General features: G+C 43.7%; 1 protein-coding gene across 6 annotated transcripts in view; it reads right to left on the bottom strand.

Annotated features, from left to right (window-relative positions):
* The window catches only part of kst (spectrin beta chain, non-erythrocytic 5 kst), an 89,761-nt gene that overhangs the window by 12,952 nt on the left and 53,012 nt on the right, over positions 1-23,797 (bottom strand). For all 6 annotated transcript variants that reach the window (XM_068769766.1, XM_068769767.1, XM_068769761.1 and 3 more), the window contains 36 exons: positions 23,505-23,578; positions 22,857-22,950; positions 22,247-22,401; positions 21,987-22,095; positions 20,936-21,126; positions 20,044-20,269; positions 18,695-18,913; positions 18,038-18,213; positions 17,666-17,768; positions 16,396-16,541; positions 15,457-15,865; positions 14,470-14,670; positions 14,183-14,345; positions 13,637-13,725; positions 12,992-13,105; positions 12,633-12,762; positions 12,127-12,327; positions 11,680-11,768; positions 10,702-10,842; positions 9,922-10,055; positions 9,160-9,345; positions 8,428-8,569; positions 7,909-8,016; positions 6,902-7,048; positions 5,750-5,855; positions 5,103-5,278; positions 4,826-4,953; positions 4,296-4,408; positions 3,701-3,774; positions 3,471-3,597; positions 2,988-3,162; positions 2,698-2,799; positions 2,418-2,534; positions 1,724-2,084; positions 1,148-1,275; positions 901-1,040 (listed from right to left, as the gene is read on the bottom strand). In XM_068769766.1, the coding sequence (XP_068625867.1) occupies positions 901-1,040; positions 1,148-1,275; positions 1,724-2,084; positions 2,418-2,534; positions 2,698-2,799; positions 2,988-3,162; positions 3,471-3,597; positions 3,701-3,774; positions 4,296-4,408; positions 4,826-4,953; positions 5,103-5,278; positions 5,750-5,855; positions 6,902-7,048; positions 7,909-8,016; positions 8,428-8,569; positions 9,160-9,345; positions 9,922-10,055; positions 10,702-10,842; positions 11,680-11,768; positions 12,127-12,327; positions 12,633-12,762; positions 12,992-13,105; positions 13,637-13,725; positions 14,183-14,345; positions 14,470-14,670; positions 15,457-15,865; positions 16,396-16,541; positions 17,666-17,768; positions 18,038-18,213; positions 18,695-18,913; positions 20,044-20,269; positions 20,936-21,126; positions 21,987-22,095; positions 22,247-22,401; positions 22,857-22,950; positions 23,505-23,578 (5,494 nt within the window). The remainder of the gene's footprint in view (positions 1-900; positions 1,041-1,147; positions 1,276-1,723; positions 2,085-2,417; positions 2,535-2,697; positions 2,800-2,987; positions 3,163-3,470; positions 3,598-3,700; positions 3,775-4,295; positions 4,409-4,825; positions 4,954-5,102; positions 5,279-5,749; positions 5,856-6,901; positions 7,049-7,908; positions 8,017-8,427; positions 8,570-9,159; positions 9,346-9,921; positions 10,056-10,701; positions 10,843-11,679; positions 11,769-12,126; positions 12,328-12,632; positions 12,763-12,991; positions 13,106-13,636; positions 13,726-14,182; positions 14,346-14,469; positions 14,671-15,456; positions 15,866-16,395; positions 16,542-17,665; positions 17,769-18,037; positions 18,214-18,694; positions 18,914-20,043; positions 20,270-20,935; positions 21,127-21,986; positions 22,096-22,246; positions 22,402-22,856; positions 22,951-23,504; positions 23,579-23,797) is intronic.

The following is a 23,797-nucleotide window of genomic DNA, read 5'->3' as shown; positions in this document are numbered from 1 at the left end:
CAAAGTCTACCATAAGGCTGAATCGGCCTCAAGCCGCAGTGAACGTGTTAAGAACAGCCGACCAGAAACTTAACAGCTGCTCTTTTATTTAATACGTGTATGAAAATATGTATTGCATGACCAAAAAAAACTACCATTTTGTTGAAATTATATATATATATATATATATATATATATATATATATATATAATTTCTGAAATGGTTGGACCGATTTTAACTCACACCGGGAAGATGACTATGTTTGTTAAAAAAAAACATCAATCAAAATAATATTATTTTTCTGGTAAATTTCACGCAAAGTCGCGGACACAAACTAGAGTTATACATAAATACAAGAAGCAAAAACAAATTATTTGTACCTAAGAGCAGACTTCATTGATGTATCAAATCTTTCTATGGTCATTGTATACGCTTTTACAATTATTTCACAGATAACATACAGGAAGCTTCCAATGTTAGATTTATATAAAAATCGTTGACATTTTTAGAACGCCCTTAAAACTAACAAGACACCAATAATTTTTTTTAAATTAACTTAGTTTTACATAGTTTAAGATTTAAGTTAATAAATAGGTTCAGAGACTTATTAAGCTGTTACATGCAAAAAGGTGACAAAAAAAAGTTACGTATCATAATCCACGTAACAATAAATTCACCGTGCCTTTGTTTTTACGCTAAAAACGTTTATGTTACTATATGTTAATGACTTCATACAAGAACACCTTGGAAACAAAGTGATCATCACTCGGCTACTTCAATGTTTTTCAAATTATCTACCAGTGAATTCCTTTCTCCTGTTCATCTCAGGTCTGACGCATTTCATCCGAACAGCTGGTAGACTAAATTTGAATAAGAGTGTCATTCCAGAGCGCTGCACTTGTCCCAGGGTATGAACTCACCGTGCAACTGCGTGAGGAAGTTGTCGAAGGCCTGCTGCAGCGTGTCCACGTGCTCCACGTCCAGGCCATAGTCCTCGCTGGCGGCCGTGGCCATCTGCTCGCCGATCCACTCCTGTACCTCGGCGCACTCTTGCACGAACCTGCGCATGCGCAACAAATGTTTAACCCCGTCTACGCGCATGCATATATATTTACATATCCTGTAACTTTGTGCTTTTAAATATAAATAAATAACCACGGTACTCACTTGAAGTACTTGAGCCTCTGCTGCAGGCGCTGCTGACGCCTGGCAGCGAGCAGCTTCAGCTCCTCGTACGAGCTCTTCAGCTCCTCCATCATCTTGCGCACCTGCTCCGCGTCCTGCGGCGACCGGTCCTGAAACATTCAAAGAATTATAACGATCAATCTCAATGAAATTAGTTTCGCGTTATAAGAGACATCTCTGTACTGTATACAGGGTGATCGATTACAGGTACCACAAACACTCGACGATTGCTGTTGCGACTTATATATAAGACATTTTATAAACACATATAAAAAGTATTTTTTTTTTTCGTAATTATTATTTATTTTACGTAAATATATTAACATAAAAGAAAATGAACAAAAAGGATGAATAGAAATTTTCTTTTTTCTTTATTTAAATTTTTTTGATTTATTTTTATATAAGGTGATATATGAGCTACATGTTCACCTATTCAAATCTTTTCCCGCTATAACCATTCACCCTGTATCAATTAAAAAATTACATTAAGACGACGAATGGAGAACGAATTTATGTATCTCTGTCTCTATCTGAGAATGAGTGTCAGATTTCTCTCACCGTCTGTGCGGCGGACTTCTCCAGCTTGGCCAAGGTGGAGTCGAAGGCGGCCAGCTCGCGCAGCTGCGCTTCCAGGCGTCTGGTCAGCGCCAGAACATCCTCCTCATCGCGGCCGATATCTCCAGATGTTAAAGGCGCGCGACGTGCTGCAAGCCAGTCCCCTGCCTCCGCCCCCTCAGCCAATAGCGCGAGGAGTTCAGACCTCGCACGTAGAGAACATGCTCGCGCTCCAGCTGCCTCCAGTAGGCACTGCAGACGGAGGGTCAGCTCGTTGGCGCGCCGCTCCAGGGCAGCCCCGGCGAAGTGTCCGCGCCGCGACAAGCTCGACGCACGCGCCGACAGCGCCTTTATTGACGGCTCCCTGGACATATTCACACGTTATTCACGCTACCATACACTTTGCATTACTCGTATTTTGATTTATTTACAATATTATCGGACTGTAACGCGAACAAATGAATTAATTGGCAGCGGTTTTGCAGAAATTGATCACCACATCCGTGGAAGACAGCAACACAAGTCATCACGTGTGGCAGAACTAGGGTCTCAGAAGCCCAGTTATCTTTCAAAGCGTGTTTTTTCACAGCCCATTGTAGAGTTGTAGTCATGACCGAAAAAAGTTTCAGAGCGTTGGAGTTCCACATCTAAGAACTACAACATTACTGCCTTTACCCAAAAAATAAGGTAAACTGACCTCGCCAGCAGGTCGGCCTCCAGCGCGAGGTGCTTCTTCAGCAGCGCCTGCGCTTCAGGCAACGAATCTCCGAGCGGTGCGTTCTCCTGTTCCAGTTCCGCCCCACGCTCGCGGAGCCTGCAGACATTCAAGAGTTTTTGAGACACGTTTACATAATACAACTTTGTTAAACTGTTGAGTTTCTGGCCGGCTCCACTCAGCAGATCAGCGTTCAGAGCCGGTGGTATTTTGAACTTTAATGGTATGTGGTGGTGGGTGGTAACATTGCCAGGATACGTACCAGTCGAACTCCTCGTCGGCGTCGCGGTCCCAGCGGTGCAGCAGGGCCGCGTCCTCCAGGTTGTCGCGACGGATTTGCATCGGCTCCTGCAGCTGCCGGTATCTGTGCAAACGCAAATACTTCAATTGGCACGCAGCTATAAACAGCCTATTGCAGTATCATTCGTTCATATCGTTCATTCATTTCATCATTCATTCGTTCACGTTAAATGTTTACATTTCCATTTTTATTCTTGGATACGGCCAGATATAGCATGGTGTTAAATTCAAGTTAGGTAATAGTTCTCAGACCTGGTGACTGCGCGGTCTGCCCGCTCGAGGATGTCGTCCGCCATGAAGTGTCCGTTCCTGGCGAGCTGGTGAGCGGTGTCCGCCAGCTGGGCGGCGGCGTCCGCCTTGCTGGCGCACTGCTGCTCCAGCCGCGCGTGCCGCTTCAGCAGCGCCGTCACCGACGTCAGGTCTTTGCCTGCAACACACACCATAAAGCTAACACTCAACCCAGGATATTTACGACACTAGAAAAAGATTTTACTTTATACAAAAAACTTGAGTTCCTTACTGTAAATCAGCGATATATGAGTTAAAATATACTAAGGGTTCTTATCGTTGGGTTTTTATGAGGAGTGATAAAACATACAAAACATAATATATTTCATCCATTTCTAATATGCAGTACTTTTTCAAAACAATTTGGTTCAAATTCAGTGTGCGTTTAGAAGAAACCCTCGTTGCTTGTAGATTAACGACGCAGCTGAACTAATAGTGGGTGCTGACCGTGGTCCTCGCTCAGGAGCTGCGCCTCCACGTCGTCCAGCCAGGCGGTGAAGTCGTCCAGGCCGCGCAGGTACACGCGCGCCTGGTAAGCCTCCTGCAGCCTCTCGCGACGCAACTTAGCGGCCGCCTGCACACAAAACACTCACATGCATCTCCTTCTTCATATTAACGTTGCATCTCTATCACTCATATCGCGGTAGATTGATTTAGAACAGCTGGTAAATGTGTACCTGTAATTCCCTCCACAGGTTCTCCAGATCTTCGACGTGTTTTGCTATCTCCTGGGACGCGTAGTGTTTTTCCTCTGTGAACAAGAAATAACACATACAAAGTGCTGCAATGGAGAAAAATGTCTGAATATATTATAAGGATGGTTTGTAACGTGGTTAGTTACAAAAACGAAGAGTTGTGAGAGATGTTTCAAGAAGGTGTTTGTAATAAAAGATGATGGCAATTACTGATGATGACTGAAAAGGCTGCTTGAAGAGAGAGATGTGATTATTAATACGTCATGTTAGAGGTGTTGTTTGCAAAAAGAGATGGTGGCATTTACAGGTGATGATAGAAGAGGCTGCTTGCAGTGTGGCGTAATGGTATTTACAACTAATGGTAGAAGCGATATTTACAGAGAGAGGGTGGCTTTTACAGGTGATGGTATAAGATGATCGTTGCAGTGAACGGTGAACGGTATAATGGTAGATGTTTTTATTAAGGGTAAAGGCATCGGAGGTTATATTTGACAAAGAGAGGAGTGATGACGATAAGAAGCATCAAAGGATGTTATATTTGATGGTGGTGAGGAGGGGGAGGGGTGGATGCACGCACCGATGAGCTCCTCGCCGGTGTTGGCGACGTCGTCGATTCGCTTCTTGTTGGCGGCCAGCTCCGACTCGAACGCGGCGTGCTTCTGGATCTTGCTTTGCAGGTTCGACAGCTCCCTGCTCACACAAACATACAGGGGGATGTCAAAAGTGTGGTAAACATTAACAATGACCATATCTAACATTTAAAGTAATTTCCTTATGTTATATAACTTGTGGCGCTGAAACCTGGTCTCCAACTCTGCGTATGATGATAAAACTCTCAGTCACATAACGACCCATGGAGAAGGCTAAGCTCAGAATTTCGATGTGAGATTGAATCAAGAGTGAAGACATTCGTAGACGAACGAATGTAACCGATATAGCCCAGCGATTGGGAAAATTGAAGTTGCTGTGGGCAGGCTACACAGCGTGCAGAGCACATGAACACTGGAGCTTTAAGGTTCTGGTGCGGACACCACTAACCGGAAAGGTCTATGGAGAAGGTTATGTCCAGCAGTGGAGGTATGTCGGCTGATGGTTTGTCGCACTCACCTGTAACTCTGGTCGTTGGCGATCTGCATCTTGAGCTCGATCCACTCGCGCTCGTGGGCCAGGTTGCGCCGGAACTGCTGCAGCTGTCGCGCCTGCAGCAGGGTGGCTTCGCGCGTGCTGCACCGCTCCTGTGCCGCAAAGTTATCGGTTAAAGTCATGATAGTCTCTTAGGCTGATCCAATAAATTTAAGGACACCTCAGATGAGTTGTCGATAATACCCGTTAACACACTGCTATCAGAGAGGATTCATCTTTCTCACTCTCTTTCTCTGTTTACCTTGAGGCGCTGCGTGCGTTCCAGCAGCGTGTGCACGCGGCGCTCGATGTAGGCAGCGTCGTAGTGGTCGCGTTGCAGCACGCCCTCCGCGAACGCCTGCAGCTCGCCAACGCGCCCCAGCTGCGACTCCAGCAGCTTCGTGAACTCTGCGTGCTTACGTATCAGCGTCTCCACAGCTGGAAACCACGCTCACATGTTAGCAATACAGAAATAGCACGAACATACGGATAGTTCGTGTGCCGAGCTGAAATATGATTCTCATTCTCTTTCTTCATCTCTTCTTTCATCAAACGGAGCTGTAGAGGTGCACGCTTCATAGGAACCCCCACCACATGGAAATGTCATAGACTAAAATCTCCATTGAAAAAAACAAAAACGCTTCCAAAGTCCAAAATATTAATTTAATCACGTTGGAATTATTTTTTAATACATCTATAAAAGACATTCCCTGCCTTTTAGTCAATTGTTTCATTCGCTTCATGGTTACAAAGTTAGATTTGTAGTCAAAACTTGTCAATGTTGATTTTAAAATAAACAGATATTTCTGTTCATCATGTGGATATATATTTATGGACGTGAACATAAAAAAATCGGCAATTGTGAACTGGAAAGTTGGAGAAAGAAAAGGTATGGTAGCAATTTCTTACCGTCCAAATTTTCTCCCAGGTCGTCGTTGTTGAGGAAGGCTTCCTTGGATGCGAGCCAGTCCTCCGTCTGCTGCGCCTGCTCCTTGAACAGCTGCAGCTCGTGTGCCTGCACGTAAACACTAACTGTTATCACTTACTCAATTTTATTGGGTAGGCACACGTCAAGCCGTCTGTTCTTAAATACCTCGTGTGCGTCTTGATAATCTCGCTCTCTCCGTCTCACTCACACACCTCAGACGGTAAATACTACATGCTTGCATAGTAAGATATTGAATCTTTCGACAGACTGATATCATGTGAAACTTGACTGACTATGAGATAGGTAAGAGAGACAGTCCAATAGGTTAAGACACACGTGGACCGAAATCGTTGGTGGGTTCGTAATATCAGCTGATACACAAGGTCCTCCTCAAAGATTTCCATTATGACTAGTTTTGGACCTCCCGCATTCAGCTACCTTACTTATGTCATTGGTCTACCTAGTGGGGGTTGACGGGGCGACGGTACCGGTGGCCTCGTTGCGTGAACCCTTTAGTCGGGAATTTTTGTCTATGGATTACTATTCGACCGGTTGACCTGCCAGTCGGATTTCCCTAGAACCCTAATCTTCTCTCAGAAGGCATATTATATTAAAAGAGGGGGGGGGGGTCGATGGACGAACAACAAACTCGGTTATTATGGCAATACGGTAAGAATGCTTGGAGGAGATCCATCTGCACTCTTGAACCACCTAATGGGTGGTTAGGAATCTCACTGACATCTTCATCCATTTTTTGGACCGGACTGCTGCCCAAATGACATTTTTCGTAGACTTCTTTTAAGGTAGCTAAGTTGGAAGCTTCGGCACATGGCTGCTGTTTACTACTAATTTACCGGATTGGGAGGATGCTCATTGGAATGACTAGGCCAGCATGGCATAGGAGAAGTGGGTTTATACTGTCGTTCGTGAATAATAGCTGTTTAGATTTTCTTCACAATAGCGCCCCCGGGTGGAACCTCAACTTGGTCGGATGCTATTGCCTGGCTAACATGACTTTGAAAAGTGTTAGTGCTGTTAGAAATGGTGGAAGAAACTCCATGAATGAAAAGGCACCGGGTATTTAAAGCAGAAGACAACGGCTCCCCCTTTCACCTGGATGTACTGTGACTGACCTGCGTGAGGTACTGCTTCCTGTTGAGCCAGGCCTGATCCAGACCTGTGGCCAGGTTGGCGACGCGCTGCAGCTTCTGCGGCTGCGCTCCGCTCTCGGCTTCCTTCTGCAGAGAAGCTATCGCCTTCTGCCGGCCGTCTATCTCCGCCTGCAAGTTAACACATCCCACGTACTTTAGATATTGAATACGTTCCCTTGTCTTACTTCAAAGTAAACAATTTAGAACAAATCGATGTCACATGATATCAACTAACAATTTTTTTAAATATTTATTAAAGGCCAATGAAATGAACAATTTGTTCTGTATTAATTGATTTGTTTTTTCATGTAACAATTGTAAATTTATTGGCGCTCCATAATTAATAAAATATAAAAATATGTGACGTAATTAGAAAAACAGAGCAAATGATTAAATACACCGCTCTTTCCACTGATCATCGGGTGATGGTCTGCACAATATCACACATCAATTATACCAGCTGAAATATGTAATTCAAATATATATTTCATTATCAGCCAATGGGCGCCCAATGCAAAGCCTCAAAAAATCGCCTGCCTGACCAGCTAATGGCGGGTTTACCGGGTCGTGGGCTCCACTTGAGAACCTTTCACACTTGACAGCTGTCAGTTGCACGAGCGATGTATCCCTAACTGCCACTTCACACGAAAAATTTTTCGACATACATCGATAGCTTTTGTTCTTCTCTGGATCTCATTTTTATTGATTGTATTTATTTTTCTATATTCTATTTTAGTGCAGTTATTTAACTTTTTTATTTATTGTGTATTATTGTATTATGAAACATATGTTTAGCTATCTATCTTTAAGGATCTAGAGTGTAGACCTCGAGGTGTAACGTGTCATGTCCACACAAGGTCGTTGGGAGACACTGAATGCCTTCGGATCCAACAGGTCCCAGTGGAAATCTATGACGAAGAGCTGGCCAGCATTGGTCGACTTGTGTATAACTATGTGTATACAGGTTCCGATGGTAGTGTATTCCTCACCTTCCTCTCGTGATGAAGCTCCAGCAGTGCCTCCGCGTCGGACACACTCTCCGGTGGCTCCGCGCTGTCCATCCGCTTCACCGTCTCCGACACCCACAGTTCCAACTCCTGCGCATGACGTTAATTAACATTTAATATTTATTTTTATAATACAATTATGACATGTTATAAACTGAATGTATCTACGTGAGTGTAGGGCATAGGGTCATGCGCAATATATTTAGATAGAGTAACAGACCAATCCTTCAATGTCGATTGTATAATTCGAAAAAGTTTAAAGATGTGTTTACATGAATAACTCTTTTACTAAAAAAAACTAAAGGAACAATAGTTTCTTATCTTTAGTATACGTGTAAACGCATTCTTAGAAAATTATCAATAATTAATTGATGGATTAATTTTTACATTTTCTGGTACTACCTCTGGCCGGCGAACACAGATATTATTCAGTTTACGCTAATTTAAAAAAAAAACAACTATACAGTAAGTAGCAAATGAATTCAATACAAGTGATCGGACCTTGAGGTTCTCGTCGAACTTGTGCTCGGCGATGGCCTCGTCCAGCAGCGCGGTGCGCCGGGCCGCCAGCTGCTGCAGCTTGTGCCACGCCTCGTCCAGCCGCTTCAGGCTCGCCTCTATCTCTTTCGCACTCTCCGGGTGACTGTGGAAGTTACTAGCTGGTTAAACTTTGACTCACAGACCGTGGGGCATGCGATCCCTTATCCCTTATTAGGAACATCAAAAGTAGAGTGTGAGGTGGAGATTGGGAGAGAAATAGAGGGCGTAACTATCGCCTTGCTCTTTGGGCGACGATAAGTGTCGACCACCGTTTCTAAAGAATTACAGGAGCACTTATAAAGAAGGTTATTGGAGGTGGTTGAGGAGGTGATTTCATGGCGGATGAAAATAAAAAGGTACGAAAGATACTGTGAATGAAGAAAGTGGAAAAGTTAATGAAAAAATAATAAAAAAATGACTATACGAAAATGTACTCCCTGTCCCAACAATATAGTATGGAGCAACGAGGTCCTAAAAACGGGCCATTAAAAAAAAGAAATATCAACTCAACAACTGTTCCTGTTTTTACATATATTTTTTTAATTTATCTAAATAATGAAATAGAAAAACTAGGATAGAGAAGAAATGTGCAGAGTCGTCCGCCTTCTTTTAATAAAAGCAATAGTCTGTGTGTCAGCCCGTAGACCCCCCTCCCTTTCCCCACTGCAAGGCACTAAGTTAAGATGAGCCCACCTGGTCGCCAGTCGCGTGCCATCCTCTCGAAGAGTCCTAAGCTTGTCGGCGATGGCGCTGGCCTCCGCCCAACGCGCCAGGTGCCGGCGGTGAAGTTCCTCAGCGGCGCTCAACTCGCGGCCCCTCTCTGAGCTGCTGAACAGCGCTGCCTTCTTCGCGATGCGCTCCTCCGTCTCCTCCACGTCCCTGGACACAAAAGAGTAAACAGTCAATTTCTTAAAATATATAAGGCCTTGTGTATGTGATTTCAACTCGCAGTTAAAACCGTTAAAACTGGTACGAGTGCAGTATAGACTTTTCGCTATCACGCAATAGACGGAAAAGCAATTCATATATTACAATTTATAACAGCGAACGTTTAATGCAGACGCCGTTTATACTATTTTGATGGTGTATGGATAAATTAATAAAGGTAGATCAAATAAGTAAACATTTAAAAAATTTAAATAAAACGGAATTAATTTCAAAGAAAAAAAAGTTTTTTGTTACATCTGCAGGTATTGAAACCTTTTTTTATTCCCTGTTAATAAGTTGCTATTGACTGAGCGATCGTGATGTGAGAAAACTCGGCTGTGATCGTTCAGCCAACTGAACCGATCACATAAACCGATGATCAACTGTGTCTTCTAGTATCTTCAAAAACGGATTGTCATTGTCTCTCTAATGTGTATGACAGCGTGTTACGTATGGCGGTGTCATGTGTATGGAACCGTGTTACGTATGACAGTGTGATGTGTGGAAGTCTTGTGTACGGGTGTGTACCTGTTGAAGGAGTGCAGCAGCAGCGCGGCGTCCAGGCGGTCGCGGTAGGCCTGCAGCGCGCCGCTCAGCGCGCGCCAGCGGCCGAGCACGCTGTCCCTGCGCGCTGCCACGCCGCCGGCCTGCGCCGTCGGACCCTGACGACACACACAGCATTCACTCTCTAGTCGAGTTCATCGAAATAGTGTAATAAATTAAATCGGGGAATCCCAAGCTATTTGTAGAAACCCTCTACAGAAATAACTAAGTCTTTTTCTACCAATTACTTTAATTGTCTAAGTATTATAAGTTAAGTATAAATACACTCTCGCTTCGCGACACTAGCTGCAGGAAATGCGTGCAAACCTATTTTCTGTAAAAATAACCTAACACTCCTTATCATCACGGACAAATTACGTTAAAAATGCCAATCTCTATTGTATTCCCTTTCGACACAAAATACTTGGCAAATCAAAACATGTCTGTAAGACATGTACTCTCAAACACGTCTAGATTGCTTAAGGGCTTCTTGAGTTTTTAAAGGTACTTCCTATTGTCTTAGTCATTGCACGCAATTAACAGGTGACAGCTTTTTGATCTCTAGAATACCGATTTCGACCCCAATCAATCGAATCGATAACTTTGAGTATCTCTGATTTTATATGTTACAATGCTACAAAAATAAGTCTGAAAACTTTTTAAGTTACTTTCGAAATTAGTCTTTAACACCTAGACTTTAAGGTTCATAATCGTGTAGAAGTTATACAAATGAAGAATTCCAGGCGTGGAAGTTGAGGGCGTTACCTGCTGCAGCAGGCGGTCTGCGAGCGCGTTGACGGCGCGCACGCGCTTGTCGTCCACCTTCATGTCGCTGTCCAGGTCGTCCAGCTTGCGCAGCAGCGCGCTGCAGTGCTCGTAGTCGCGGCCCAGCTCGTGCGCTTGCACCTGGACACAAGCAATATTAATTGTCTCTCGTACGTACCTTCAACAATGAAGTCTGAAGAACAAATATACCATAGCAGCAAACACTTAATTTGCTTGAAAATTTGCAGATTTCAAATCGGGCGGAATAAATAATATAACCATTTTGTTTTAGTAACACTTTAACTTCTGTTTGAGGAGTGAAACCACAGCTGCAGCCGTTCCACAATACGGTTTTACCAGAATAGACTACTAAATTCTTAGCTGATAGTGACTAGGGCCAAGGGCTCCCACTAGTGGACTTCAGTTTGCACGTCAATAAAAGAGAACCGTACTAAGTATAAAGCTGATAATGCCAAGGCGCATATAGTTTCAATCATACTGACATCCGTATTAGATATCTAATAGATTCAGGCGTTACTTTGCGGAAGTCCATCCTAAAGTAAGAAAAGTGCGTGTGAGACTGTGTTTGTCACTAATCGGTGTAACATTACTCCTGAGGATGCCCCGTGGAGGGGTAAATCACTTGTTGAGTGATTTAACGGTGGCAGTTGTGTAATTCGCATTGTTTGCCGCATGCGCATTTATCAACGGGCTGGCGAACGGTGCATTTTATTGCACGACTACCATTGCATGTGCGGAAGTGGCTAAATATTAGTCCTTTTCTTACTCCGTATTAGAATACACCAATACCTCGCTTTGCGTCGTTTCATTTTGAGTTTTGTTTCGAAGTTGCGTCGCTGCTTAATTAGTACTAATTTTCACTGTGCGTCGTTAGATTTTAGAGGTTGCGTTGTTTTGGGTTAGAATATTTATTTTTTATCTCTACAGTAAACGTATTAGTTTTGATGCAGTCCATACCATCATCTCCTTGTCCCGGATCCAGGCCTCGATCTTGTCCAGGTGCTGGTTGAACTCCAGGATGTCCTGCGCCTCTTCGAGGCCACGACCTATGAGGTAATTGATAATATAAAATTTAACCATTTATTTAAAGACGCTATGATTTTGCATTGCTTTAGTTCTGTGTGCCAAATCATCAGACAATCGGAATTCCGTAAGAGTATATTTATATGGAAAAAATTATCAAATTGTATAACCGCAATACTAATGGGCGACCCAGTTAGTTGACAAACTAAACCTTGCGTGTGCGCATGCAAAAAAAATTCTTTCCTTAAATTATCTACGGTGCAGATTTTTTTTAAACAAAATAACGGATTTAATCAACAGATAACACAAAACGATATTAGAAATATAATTTTGAAAAATAATATAATCGTAAGAGACAAGGGCAGTTATTGTTTGTCGCACCTCTTTGCTCGGTGGCGGTCTCCAACAGCTGCCAGTCGTTCTGCAACTCCTTGAGCTGTTTCTCCACCTCCTCGTCGGGGCTGAGCTGCTTGGCGAGCTCCTGGACCTCCTGCAGGCGCGCCTTGTTAGCTGCCAGCTCGGCGGTGAAAGCCTGGTGCTTCTTCAACTTCTTTATCTTGTCTTCCAGGTCTGTTACTTCTCCTGGTAGCAACAATAAATGTGTTAATTATGTTTTTCACAAATTTATTAATACAACAATATTAAATGTTTAGTATATATACTAAATATGGTCTATAAGAGCTCTGACGATGGTTATATCCTAGCGCAGTCCATATTAGATTAAATGGCTACTAGGGATTCAAAGTTCTGGAGTAAAGACAAGGGACGTGCAAATAAGGTAACAAAAATGCACTGCTTTCAACAGGTCCTATTATAAGTATATAGGGAAGGCTTAAGTCTAATCATTCCAGACGTATGTCCTCGTGATGATGAGGCAAGATACTCACCGGCTTGAGCTGGCAGTTGGGCCAGCTTGTCGGCAACCCAGGCCCGGGCTTCAGCTGCGTCCCGTGCGAACTGGGCGCGAGCGCGAGACCTGAGCAGCTGCTCGCGCCGCCTGGCGGCCGCCTCGTACAGCTGTCAAATCATAACCACGTGTTAAAATGACAATACAGGGGGAGTTCAATGTGACTTTTGCTTCTCTTTTTTTGTCATCTACTCTCTTTTAGCATCATGTAAACACTTTATCAGTAGATTTTCCACTTGAAAGCGAATTTCCATTGGTCGTTAAAGTCATACAGCATGCAGGGAGTCCCCGGAAGCGTACTTACAGCCGATGAGTACATTGTATGTGAATATGACCGACCTTCTTCCTCCTGGCGTTGATCTCCTGCAGCTCGTCGGCGATGCGCTGGCTCTCCACGTGATTCTGCTGCAGCAACTTGTCGCCGTGGTTGTTCAGGGTCGTCAGCTTTTCATCCTGAATTTATTGGTGCTTTAGTTAAAGTCCTTTATAACAGAAGTTATACGAAGCCTTTTGCTTAAACTATACATTCACCTCTTTAAACCTTATATACCTGTAACTAATCATCCTGTATATCAAAATGATTACATGTGTAGAATTCACGTATTGCTGGCCACTGTGACCACAATCTTCTTCGTGTTAAATCATTTTTGTGTTCCAAATCAAATTCGAAACGCCGATCTAAAACCCGATGCCGTCGAAAGGTTCATTGACAACAATGACAGCTGTCAAAACTAGCGACATCTGTCGAAGTAATTGAGCTGTTTCGTATGCAACGACTAAAAAGGATCACTGGAGCACAAATATAACATCCTGTATAATAAAGAACATCAATTTGTGATTTTAACAATAGGTTCAACTTTCAAACAGCAACATTTTCTCTTTGACGTTTGAAATTTTCTATTTTATTCTCTTTCTTATGAATTGACTTTTTTTCTGGTTTTTATGAATTGATCCGTGGCAGTTAGGACTTATATTTTGTGTTACCTGCGTAGCCAGAAGTTTCTCGAAGGCCTCGTGCTTCTTCAGCTGGTTGTCGACCTCCTCCACGCTGCACGTCGGTGAGATCTCTGTACCTATGAACCAAGGCAGCAAGTTACAGTAACCTCTATTACACGCAGGATTATTTTCACTTAATAGCAAAACGCAGATTGTAGTGAGCGCGGACATATACAAAAGATCTAAAAATGCGTTTACATAGGGCATTATTTTTTAATGTCTTTAATACGAGAACAAAGAATATGTTAAATAAGTTTCTATTTAAAACATCCTTCTGTGTCAGTTGAAAAAACGTCAGGATCTTTCAACATAAGGAACGCGCGTAAATATCGCTAAGATAGATGTGAACGCATCCATTCACTTGTTAGGACTATGCATTTAGTTAATTTGTGGATTTCAAATCTGACTGTTAAATGCAGTAGTAGGAGTACTGGTAGTGGCAGTAGAAATATTAGAAGTAGTATCCGCAGTGGAAGTAGTAGCAGTAAATGTAGTAGGAATAGAAGAAATAGTAGTAAGAGTAGTAGTACTTACTGAGCGCGGCCTCTTGCGAAGCGCACAGCTCATGCAGCTGTTTCGCGTCGCGCAGGAAGCAGTGCAGGTCATGCAGCTGGTCCAGCGCCACCTGCCGCGCCGCCCACGCGCCGTGCAGCTGCGCGCGCTCCTCCAGCAGCGCCTCGCATTTCTCCGCGATCTCCTGCAGTTTGCAAGTGAACACGCTATCACACGCCACACGCGCAGTTTAGCTGATGTAACCAAGTTGTCCGAGTTCAAGGGTTCCTCAGTATCGTCTGACAAAACATCAGTAGGGAGTGGTGTACCTGCGCGGCGGGGTGCCCCGCGTCGATGAGCCGCTGCGCCTTGTCGAGGGCGGCGCGGAAGCCGTCGTCGCGCGCGTCGATCTCCGCGCGCAGGGCGTCGTGGTGCGCGCGCTGCGCCTGCGCTGCAGCCGCCGAGCGTGCGCGCGCCGCCCCCGCCATGCCGCCGCGGAGCGCCGCCGACCAGGTCAGCACGTCGCGCACCTGTGGAAACAGACTTTTTTTTTCTCATATTCCGTCACCAACGCAATATTTCTCGTTTAAAACAAATTCCTCGTCCATCTGCTTCTATATTTCTTTATTTTTACCCACGATCATAAATTCCTTTACAATTTGGAATGTCTTCAGACCTCCGGATGTGACCTTCCAATGTACCTTTTGTCTATAACTTTCTGTGTAAATTCTTAACCATCTGCTGTACCGGTAGATATTAGAATGAAGATATATTGAATTTGAATTAGTGTCACATGAATTAGTTCAGTCTAACAACATGATAGTATCATCTACTGCTTAGTTAAATTTGTATCACTTGCTTAAAGTTCATTTTCATTTGTTCTCGATCTATTTAAAAAATTTGAAACATAGCTCTTTTGTCCACAACTCGCTGTTAAACTTTCAGCCACAGGTATTTAAAGTTGTACAATTTAAAAATAATGTCTTAAAGTGTTTTTAAATCTATCAACATTATATTTTTAATAACTTATTTCTTAAGCAGATTTAATTAATGTCCCAATACACTAGATGGCGTTAGCAGTAGATTGAATGACAAAAACATTGTCTTATAGCATGTAAGGATAGAGATTTTAAACAATGACATTCTTCGAAATCGACAGCTGGTTCTCATTACATATCCGCACAGACTGAGCACGTTTTTTTAATATAACTCCTAATGTATTTATTCCTACTAACATATACTAGACATAAATACAATACGTATTACACTAAAATGTATACATCTATTTCAATTTTTTTAGAATAATTGTTATTAACCTCTGAAAGGAACTGGTGCAGCTCCAGATGTTGCAGCAGCACTCGTCGGCGCTGGTCAGCTGCAGAACGAAGTTCAGCCCATGCGTCTGCGAGCGCCTGCTGGCGTAGCGCGATCTGCTGTTGGTTGCCACCAGGGCAGAGCTTCTGCAAACGCGTGCCTTCCTCCTGGAGCACCTGCAGCTGCGCGTCGACTGCGAGCAGGTCGCTTTCCAGCGCGTCGTGGTCGCGAAGTAGTGCGGTGGCTGCGCGAAGGTCTCGTGGTGGCGGTGGTGCAGCGAGACGTGCAGCGCGTTCACCAGCACGTGCCACCAGCTCGCCCGCGTCGCGGTGGAACCGGTGGATCTCACCCGCCGCGTGCAGCCGCTGCGCACGCGAACCGATCTGCTCCACCAGTCGCTGCCAGGATTCCCTGCACGTAAATAATAAGGAATTATCTTGTCATCAGATAGACGTTCACTGCAAGGAACCGACTTCCCGCGATGACATAGTCAAGTTCGTGTCCACTGGCCCGTGGTCGCAATTCTGGAACTTTTCGGCATAGTGAGTAAAACCTATTTCCAGTAGAGTAAGAGAATACAACTAAGCAAGTTTTGTAGAGGTGGACTTTGTGTCGGAAAGAGAGTTTGCTAGAGAAGCACAGGAGTAACAGACAACTATTCTTAACCTTTCCAATTTCCAATCATCTTGAACACTATCCATAGACCTTGAGGTCTAATAAGTATTTATATTAAGATGTAATAGTTTTTAAAAACTTTTTCAAATATGTTCACGTATCTCTTGTTTAAAGTTGAAAGGAGGTTTTATGGAAAACAATCACAGCCAGCTTGGTTGACCGTTAAATACCGACTGTTGGTCGTGTTGAGTCAATAACCATACGAGTAGCATATGTTTGAAAAATATCACATGTTTTGGATAAATGCAGGTGTAGGTTGCACGTACCCAAGCGCCTCCTGTCTCCGCTCGATGTCTGCTATGTAGGGGCTGTCGGAGGCGAGCAGCTTCTTGGCCAGCTCTTCACACTGGTTAAACCGCTCAGCGCCGCTCTCCACTCGGTGCCGCAACTCCTCGAACTTGGATCGCAAGATCTAGACAACGACAACATTTTTAAAAAACTACATATTATAACAACCTCAGTATAACGCAAAGACAATAAATAAATTTTATAGTCAATAGATGGCGTTACTTGTAACATTATAAATGAAGATATTGGGCCGTGATTCGATTCCCAGATTACAATCTTATATAATTCACACCGTGCATTAGTTATATAGGATTGTCACTGATCAGAAACAAGTTTGCAGATCCTCAGAGGATGGGCAGCAGCTTCCTCTGCGTACCACAATACCACACTGCGATCGCCAACCCACTTGCCAAACGTGGCGATTATGGTATATCCCCCATTGATATCTTTGGGCGAGGCTTAAGCCATGTAAGTGTGCGTCCACACTGATAGTGCGGTGACTGGAGCCTAGGCGGGCGCGGCGAGCGGTGGCGTGCGGTAGCCACAGTAAAGGCGCGAGCTCTTGTAGCGGTTTGACGTACATCAGGTGTTGTAAACTATTATGGACGAGGATTTGCTATTTTTACTAGACAGTCCGATTCTGAGATGGGAGGTGTTGAACACTAGAGATGGTGTGCACGAAATAAATAAAAAAAGAGCAATAACTGGTGAATTTGTTAACTTATATGAAGAATTGAGATTATACCCTACAAAATTCTTTTAGTATACTCGAATGCCCGTGTCAACTTTTGACTACATACTAAGTAAAATATGGATGTTTGCTTTGCCAAATCGGTGGTTTAGACTGAATTGCACATATAAAAGATTCAGTATCTATCGCCATTTTACGACAAACAAAACAAACAGACGCGCATACGCCGAGCGACAAGACTGAACTGGTTTGTTACCCCCGCCATCCGCGCTTTGGGTCGCTCGCTGACTAGGCCCGTAGTGGGGCCAAAACGCGCGGACAGAAGGGTTTGAAACTTAGGCGCGCTGTCTCGCCCAGTCCCGTCGCACTAGGCTTCCGCCTTAGTCACTACAATATGGACGCAGAGGCGCGTTTCATATGTATGATACTTCGCGCCCGTCGTCGCAACCGCGCTAGGCTCGCACTATGGACGCACACTAAGGGATGTCTATGGGCGGAAACGATGATGACATGTATACATAAATATATATATTACATCACATTATAGCTGTACTCACAAGCAGGTGTTCGTAGTCCTGTCCGTAGTCCTCGCTGGAGGCCGCAGCGTACTGCTCCTGGATCCAGCTCTCCAGCTCCGCGCTCTCCGCGAGGTATTCGTGTCTGAATGATGAAAAAGTAAATTTTTATTATTTAAATTTGGAATCCAATTTGATAGACTGGAATCAGAATGAACTACCCTATAAGGGATCTTTCAACTTCAAACTAGGAGGGTCCTGAACGCGGCCAGATCAAAGGCCAAATACCCAAAAGTGTTTATTTATAGTCACGTTTAAGATACTTTTAAAACCATAGAGCAATTTATTTAAGTTCTATTATCACTTCACACTGTTATTGGATTTTTTAAAAAGCCATGTGGCTATAGTACACACCGACACACGCTCTCGACGAGCGCCCCCTGGCGCTGCTGCGCTAGCCGCTGCAACCTGGCGAGGCTGCCGGCCAGCAGGGCGTGTCTCTCCAGCAGTTCCGGCTGGCCCATGCTGCTGGCCACGTGACCCATCTCCGCTATGATCGCCGCGTACGTGTCCAGTTCCAGCTCCACCGCCTGCGAACATCAAATCACAATGTATTCACCGGATCTAAGAAACCCTTGGACGATATCTATTTAAATTTATTTATTATTTAAAACAATACTTTCAATAATAATGATCCATTATTCTCTAAAGGAGGAGTGCTTAAGTTAGTGATTCAAAATAGAGGAGTGAGGTTGAAATAAGTATGTAGGTTGTCTAAACAGTGAATTAGGGGAAGACAAGGCAGTTTAAATAGAGTGTGGAGGGGGGAAGTATATAGACGGTTAGACATAGTGTGAGGGAGAAGACAAATATAAAGGTAGTTTAAATAGAGTGGAGGAGAGATGTAAGAAGATTAAACATACGGTGAGGGAAGTGGACAAGTATGTAAATAGTTTAGTTGAAGGGAGAAGTACATAGGTAGTTTAAACATAGAATGAGAGGACGAAGAAGGAGAGATATGTAGGCGTTTTAAAGAGTCGAGGAGTGGTGGTAGTGTGGTGGTTGTGTGACCTTGTGCCTGGTGAGGAGCTGCGTGGCGCGGTGGCGGTCGTGGCCCACGTCTGCCGAGGCGAGCGCGGCCGCCTTGTCTGCGAGCCAGGAGTCCACCTCGAGCGCGTCGTGCAGGAACTGCTGCGCACGCAGAGCCGCCTCCAGCCGCGCCGCGCGCTCCTCCGCCGCGCGGGACACGCCCCCGTACGCGGCCTCCAGCGACCCGCACAGCCCCACGATCTGCGAACATCAGGGACCTTTAACAAGAGGTGCTTACTCCACACAATATTACTCTCAACACAAATCTATATATAATTTACCAGTTCAATAATCCTACAATATGACGACGACGATATGTGAAGTAATTGTCACAAATGATATGTGAAGTAATATCTTTGGAACTTAAAATCATCGCTTTTCGTAACAAATATCTGTAGTCAGGTAGCTATACACAATGTGTCACTCAACTTTGAGTGACTTTGCTATACAATTTCGTTCGAAAACAAATACATATGTATGTGGGAGTGAATCACGCAGGCGAATAATAGATGTTTTTAGATATTTTTTAAACACTTTAATTTTTCACTTCTTACATAGTTGATACCAACCGGCCCATCGCCATCTTCCCACCTAATGCCATAATTCATTCCTACTCTTCATTCATTCATCAATCAATCGCTCACTTCCTTCACTCTTACGTTCAGTTCCCACATGTATTTATAAGCCCTCAAGTTTTTATACAGGACGATCAGTTACTAGTGTGAAAGGTTTAATTTTAGTATTTAGTATTTCAAATTATAAAAACTCTTTTTTCCTACTATACTATCATTACGTTATCTATTATTTCTGAAGCCATTCGTATGCACTTCACAGAAGATCTCTGGAACGATGTCTTCGCCTCCAAGCCATTTCAATGTTTATTAATCTTATGTCGTCCACGGGCGCGAATTCATGCCCGAGGAAAATACCGTTGAGGCCCTTGGACATGAATTGATGCCCAAACACAATTTCATTTACGATGACATAAAAGCCGCGGACATTAGGCGACAACGGTGTTTTTTGCCCGGGGCCAGACTTAAATAAGTCATTTTGTAATTTTTAAAAAAGGAATTAATATTTCTTTGGCCAGTTCTATGTTCAGACACATGGAACATCTGAACAGGTATATACCATACATCAATTGACCACAAATGAGCTATACATTTACCCATTTGAAGTTTTCACATCTATAACTAATCACCCTGTATATTACTATCCCGAAAGACATAGTGATACATCCTTATATGGAGTACCTGGTGAACACGGTCAGAACTCTTCCAGTGAGACTTCGCCCTAAACCCTAATTTCATACAATGTGTATATATGTTAACCTTCTCCTGCTGAGGGTGTTGGTCGTCGACGAGGGCGTGGCCCTGCGCCAGCACGCGCTCGATGAGGGGACGTCGCCCCACCAGCTCCGCGCGCAGCTTGGCGTGCTTCTTCTGCGCTGACTGCGCAGCGTGCAGGTCTCCCGGCAGCGCTGTGGAGCTGGCCGCCGCCTGCCGCTCTTGCAGCCAGTCCAGCTCGCCCGACACCTCCGCCGCGAACTTGTGGAACCTGGAGTACCATTCACACATTATCACGTGTATTACATACTGGCACACCACAAGACACTTACAGTCAAGTGATAAAAGATAACATCAAAATGCCATCAATAAAAGAAATTATAAAGTATGTAAGGAAAGTCAAAATTATATCGTCCCCAGGACCCCAAAAACGGGGACCAAATAAAGTGATATAAGCGATAGTAAATCCTATATTCATACATACAGACAGATAAACTACTTGTTTAATATCTACTGTGAAGGTAAACTGAAATTGTCTTCTAAAACTGGCAGGACTGTCTATAACATTTGCCAGGCGTCTGTTTATCAAAAGCTGGAATATAATTTGGCTCAGCCATTTTGAAATATGTTTTGTGTCTCAAAGCATGCACTCTCGCACTGCATTGGATCTTTGCAACTTATTCTAGAAAAATCTCCATATTTTATTTATTTAACTCCGTGTAACTTCTATTCAGCAAACTCCAAAGACCAATGCGGGAACGCCGTTTTGAAAAGATTGAGGAGGTAAAAAGCGAATCGAAGAAAAGCTAATACAAATCAGTCCTCAACAGTTTGAAATTATACACTATGACCGACAGAAGAGACTATAACCGCTCCCTATCTTTCAATGTAAATGTATGAGGGTTGGGGGGAAGGGGGGTATGTCCAGGGTACCGACCGCATGCTGGTGTCGAGGGCGGCGCGGCGCGCAGCGGCCCGCGGGCGCAGCTGCTCCAGGGCGGAGAGCAGCGCCGCGCTGTCGCGTTCGATAGCGGCGCCGTCGAAGTGCCCGCCCGAGACCAGGTCCGCGCCCTGCGCTGCCAATGTCCTCGCGCGCTGTTCCGACGCAGACAACTCCTGCTCCAGTGCCTGACAAACACACCCCATCATCTTTCTTAGCTCTCAAGTCCAGATGATTTTTCATTGTCAATATATACGATTAAATTCGCCATACCTAAATCGGTTTGGGATGACCTATGTCCAACTGTGGATAACCTAGGTCTTAATTAATGATAGGGACTCCACGGCGCCGTGCCTGAGGCAATCCGAGCCGTTTTCTCTTTGAGTTTCCCAAACAGTATACAAGGATAATCATTCCCTTGGAAGGATTCATAATGAACACGCTGGTAGGTCAGCACCGAAATACTCCAACTGAGCAGCACTTGGACACTGTGTTTGCAACTTTGCTGTTGTCTTAACATACACCAATACCTCAGTTTGCGTCGTGGTTTCGTTCCAAAAAAACACGACGCAAATTGAAACGCCGCAAAGTGAATTGAGATTTTCTATAGCAAACCATGTAAAGATCGAAGATGGGTTCCAGGGTCACGAAAATAAAACTTTTTAAAAAGAAAATTGAACAAAGTAAACATTTAAAAAACAAAAATAATATAACTCTGCCAATAAATAAATTGGAATAATATTTACTTTTTATAACCAGAAACAACACGTTAAAATTTATATGAATTTAATATTCTCTTTTAAAAAAGCACAACACACTACGTAATTAATACTGAACTCTTAAAAAGTAGCAAAACAAAATGAAAATAAAACTGTATTCAAATTGCGTTGATTTTTAGTTGGAAAGGGAATCCCCGAGTATTGATGGCATGGCATAATTAGAAACAAAAGTGTTGCCATCTTTTAGAAAAATAAGAAAATTTAAAAAAATATACATATATACTGAACATAATATCCAGGATGTTTTCCAGCTAAGATCAACTGCTCACCTGATGTTGATTCAGCAGCCGCTTGCAGCTCCTGAGGTCGGTGCCTATCTCCTCGCTCTTCAGCGACCGCTCCAGGTCCACCAGCCGGGCCTTGGCGTCCTCCACCGCTCTGTGCGCGACCATTACGTTTAATGCAAAGGTATTTACAATGTTCAATTACATATATATATATGATGACAAGGAAAACTGAGCGTATATATACGCTCATGGTGCAAATGGGTTAAGAAGACAACTTTGACAACAGCCCTGGGCCCTCTCACCTTCTGTGCTGACGCTGCTGGGCAGCCTGGCGCAGCTTGCTGCCCTTGTCCCTGGAGGCGGCCACCAGCTCCTCCCACGCGCTCTGCAAGCTCTTCAGCCTCTCCGACACCTGCGCGGCGCGCGCCGGGTCCGACTTCTGCAGGGACTGTCCGATCTGTACACAAAATAAATTCAAATTCAAAATATCTTTTTTTATTTTTTATTTATTTAAATATAAATCCGTAACACTTAAATAAAGTCTTCAAAATTATAATATATCTTTCATGGGTCTGAGTGTGCACATATAAGTTCCACGAGATATCTTAGACTTGTGTGTGTGTGTATGTGTGTGCGAGTGCGTGAGTGTGTGCGTATGTATGTGTGGGTGCGTGTGCGCTTGTGTGTGCGTGTGTGTGCGTATGTGCGCGTGTGTGCTGTTGTGTGTGTCTGTGTGTGTTACATAACAGACCAGCATTGTAATACAGCTTTGGGCGGCAGACGACCTTGCCAGGATCATTAAAAACTGTTGCATGCAGGACTTTGAAGCGGAGAGGAGATCTCTGGAGGTAGCCCATGCCCAACAGTGGACGTTTTACGGCTGAAATGATGAGTTCAGATGTCGACACTTACGCTCTCGACATTTCTGAGCTGTTTCTCGTTGGCCTGCAGCTCGCGTTCGAACGCTTCGTGCTTTTGTAGCTTTCTCTCCAAATTCGCCAGGTCCCTGGAAATTGATGTACTTTATAAATTGTACCCGCGTACGTAAAATTTTAACCTTTGGACACACTTAATGCAATTTTATTAAAAGTTATTGTATCTATTCTTACCATGCTAAATAGGAACAAAGTTTTTACATCATAAAATATTTTAAGTTTTCACTGTACTTAATTTATTTAATAAAATGACAATGTGTATTGTAATTTTATTACATTGTAAACAATTAAAACCCGATATAAATGTTAGTGACGATCGTCATTTTATTAAGTGGGGGAAGGGAGGGGGGGGGGGATATTTTACTTTTTTGGTATTTTATGATATTTAACATCTGCACCGCTTAAAGGTAAACTGGTAGAGAGTGCCTACGGCATTAAATTCGTCGTTATACATACATTGTATAAGTGTATAAATAAATAATTAAATTAAAAAAAATGACACACACCTGTAAATTTAGCATTTACAATTAACTTCAAATAATAATAATAATACGTACAAATATATATGTAAACATAGTTATAATATATAAATAAAAGTAACATTAACATAGTGATCGTGTTCTACCTGTAGCTCTGGTCCTTGGCGGTCCGTGTCTTGTCTTGGATCCAGGCGTGCAGCTCCTCGGCCGCCGCCACGAACTGTTCGAACACACATACAATACGTTCATGGTTGTAAATGGTATGCAATTATTTATTTTTCACCATCACATCAGCTGCACGCCCCCGCTGTAGCCTTAGAACTAGTGGGGGGGGGGCTTACCCACTCCGCGTCTACCAGCGCGGAACCATTCGCGAACCTTCCAACCTCAACGAACTCATTATTCAAATATTATAATTATGTATAGCGCATGTTGGTAT

This window comes from Battus philenor, unplaced genomic scaffold (genome assembly GCF_028537555.1).
Source record: "Battus philenor isolate CCGP_79_NKW_IND1 unplaced genomic scaffold, ilBatPhil1.0.hap1 SCAF_29, whole genome shotgun sequence".
NCBI lineage: Eukaryota > Metazoa > Arthropoda > Insecta > Lepidoptera > Papilionidae > Battus > Battus philenor.
This window is presented reverse-complemented; position numbering and strand designations above follow the sequence as displayed.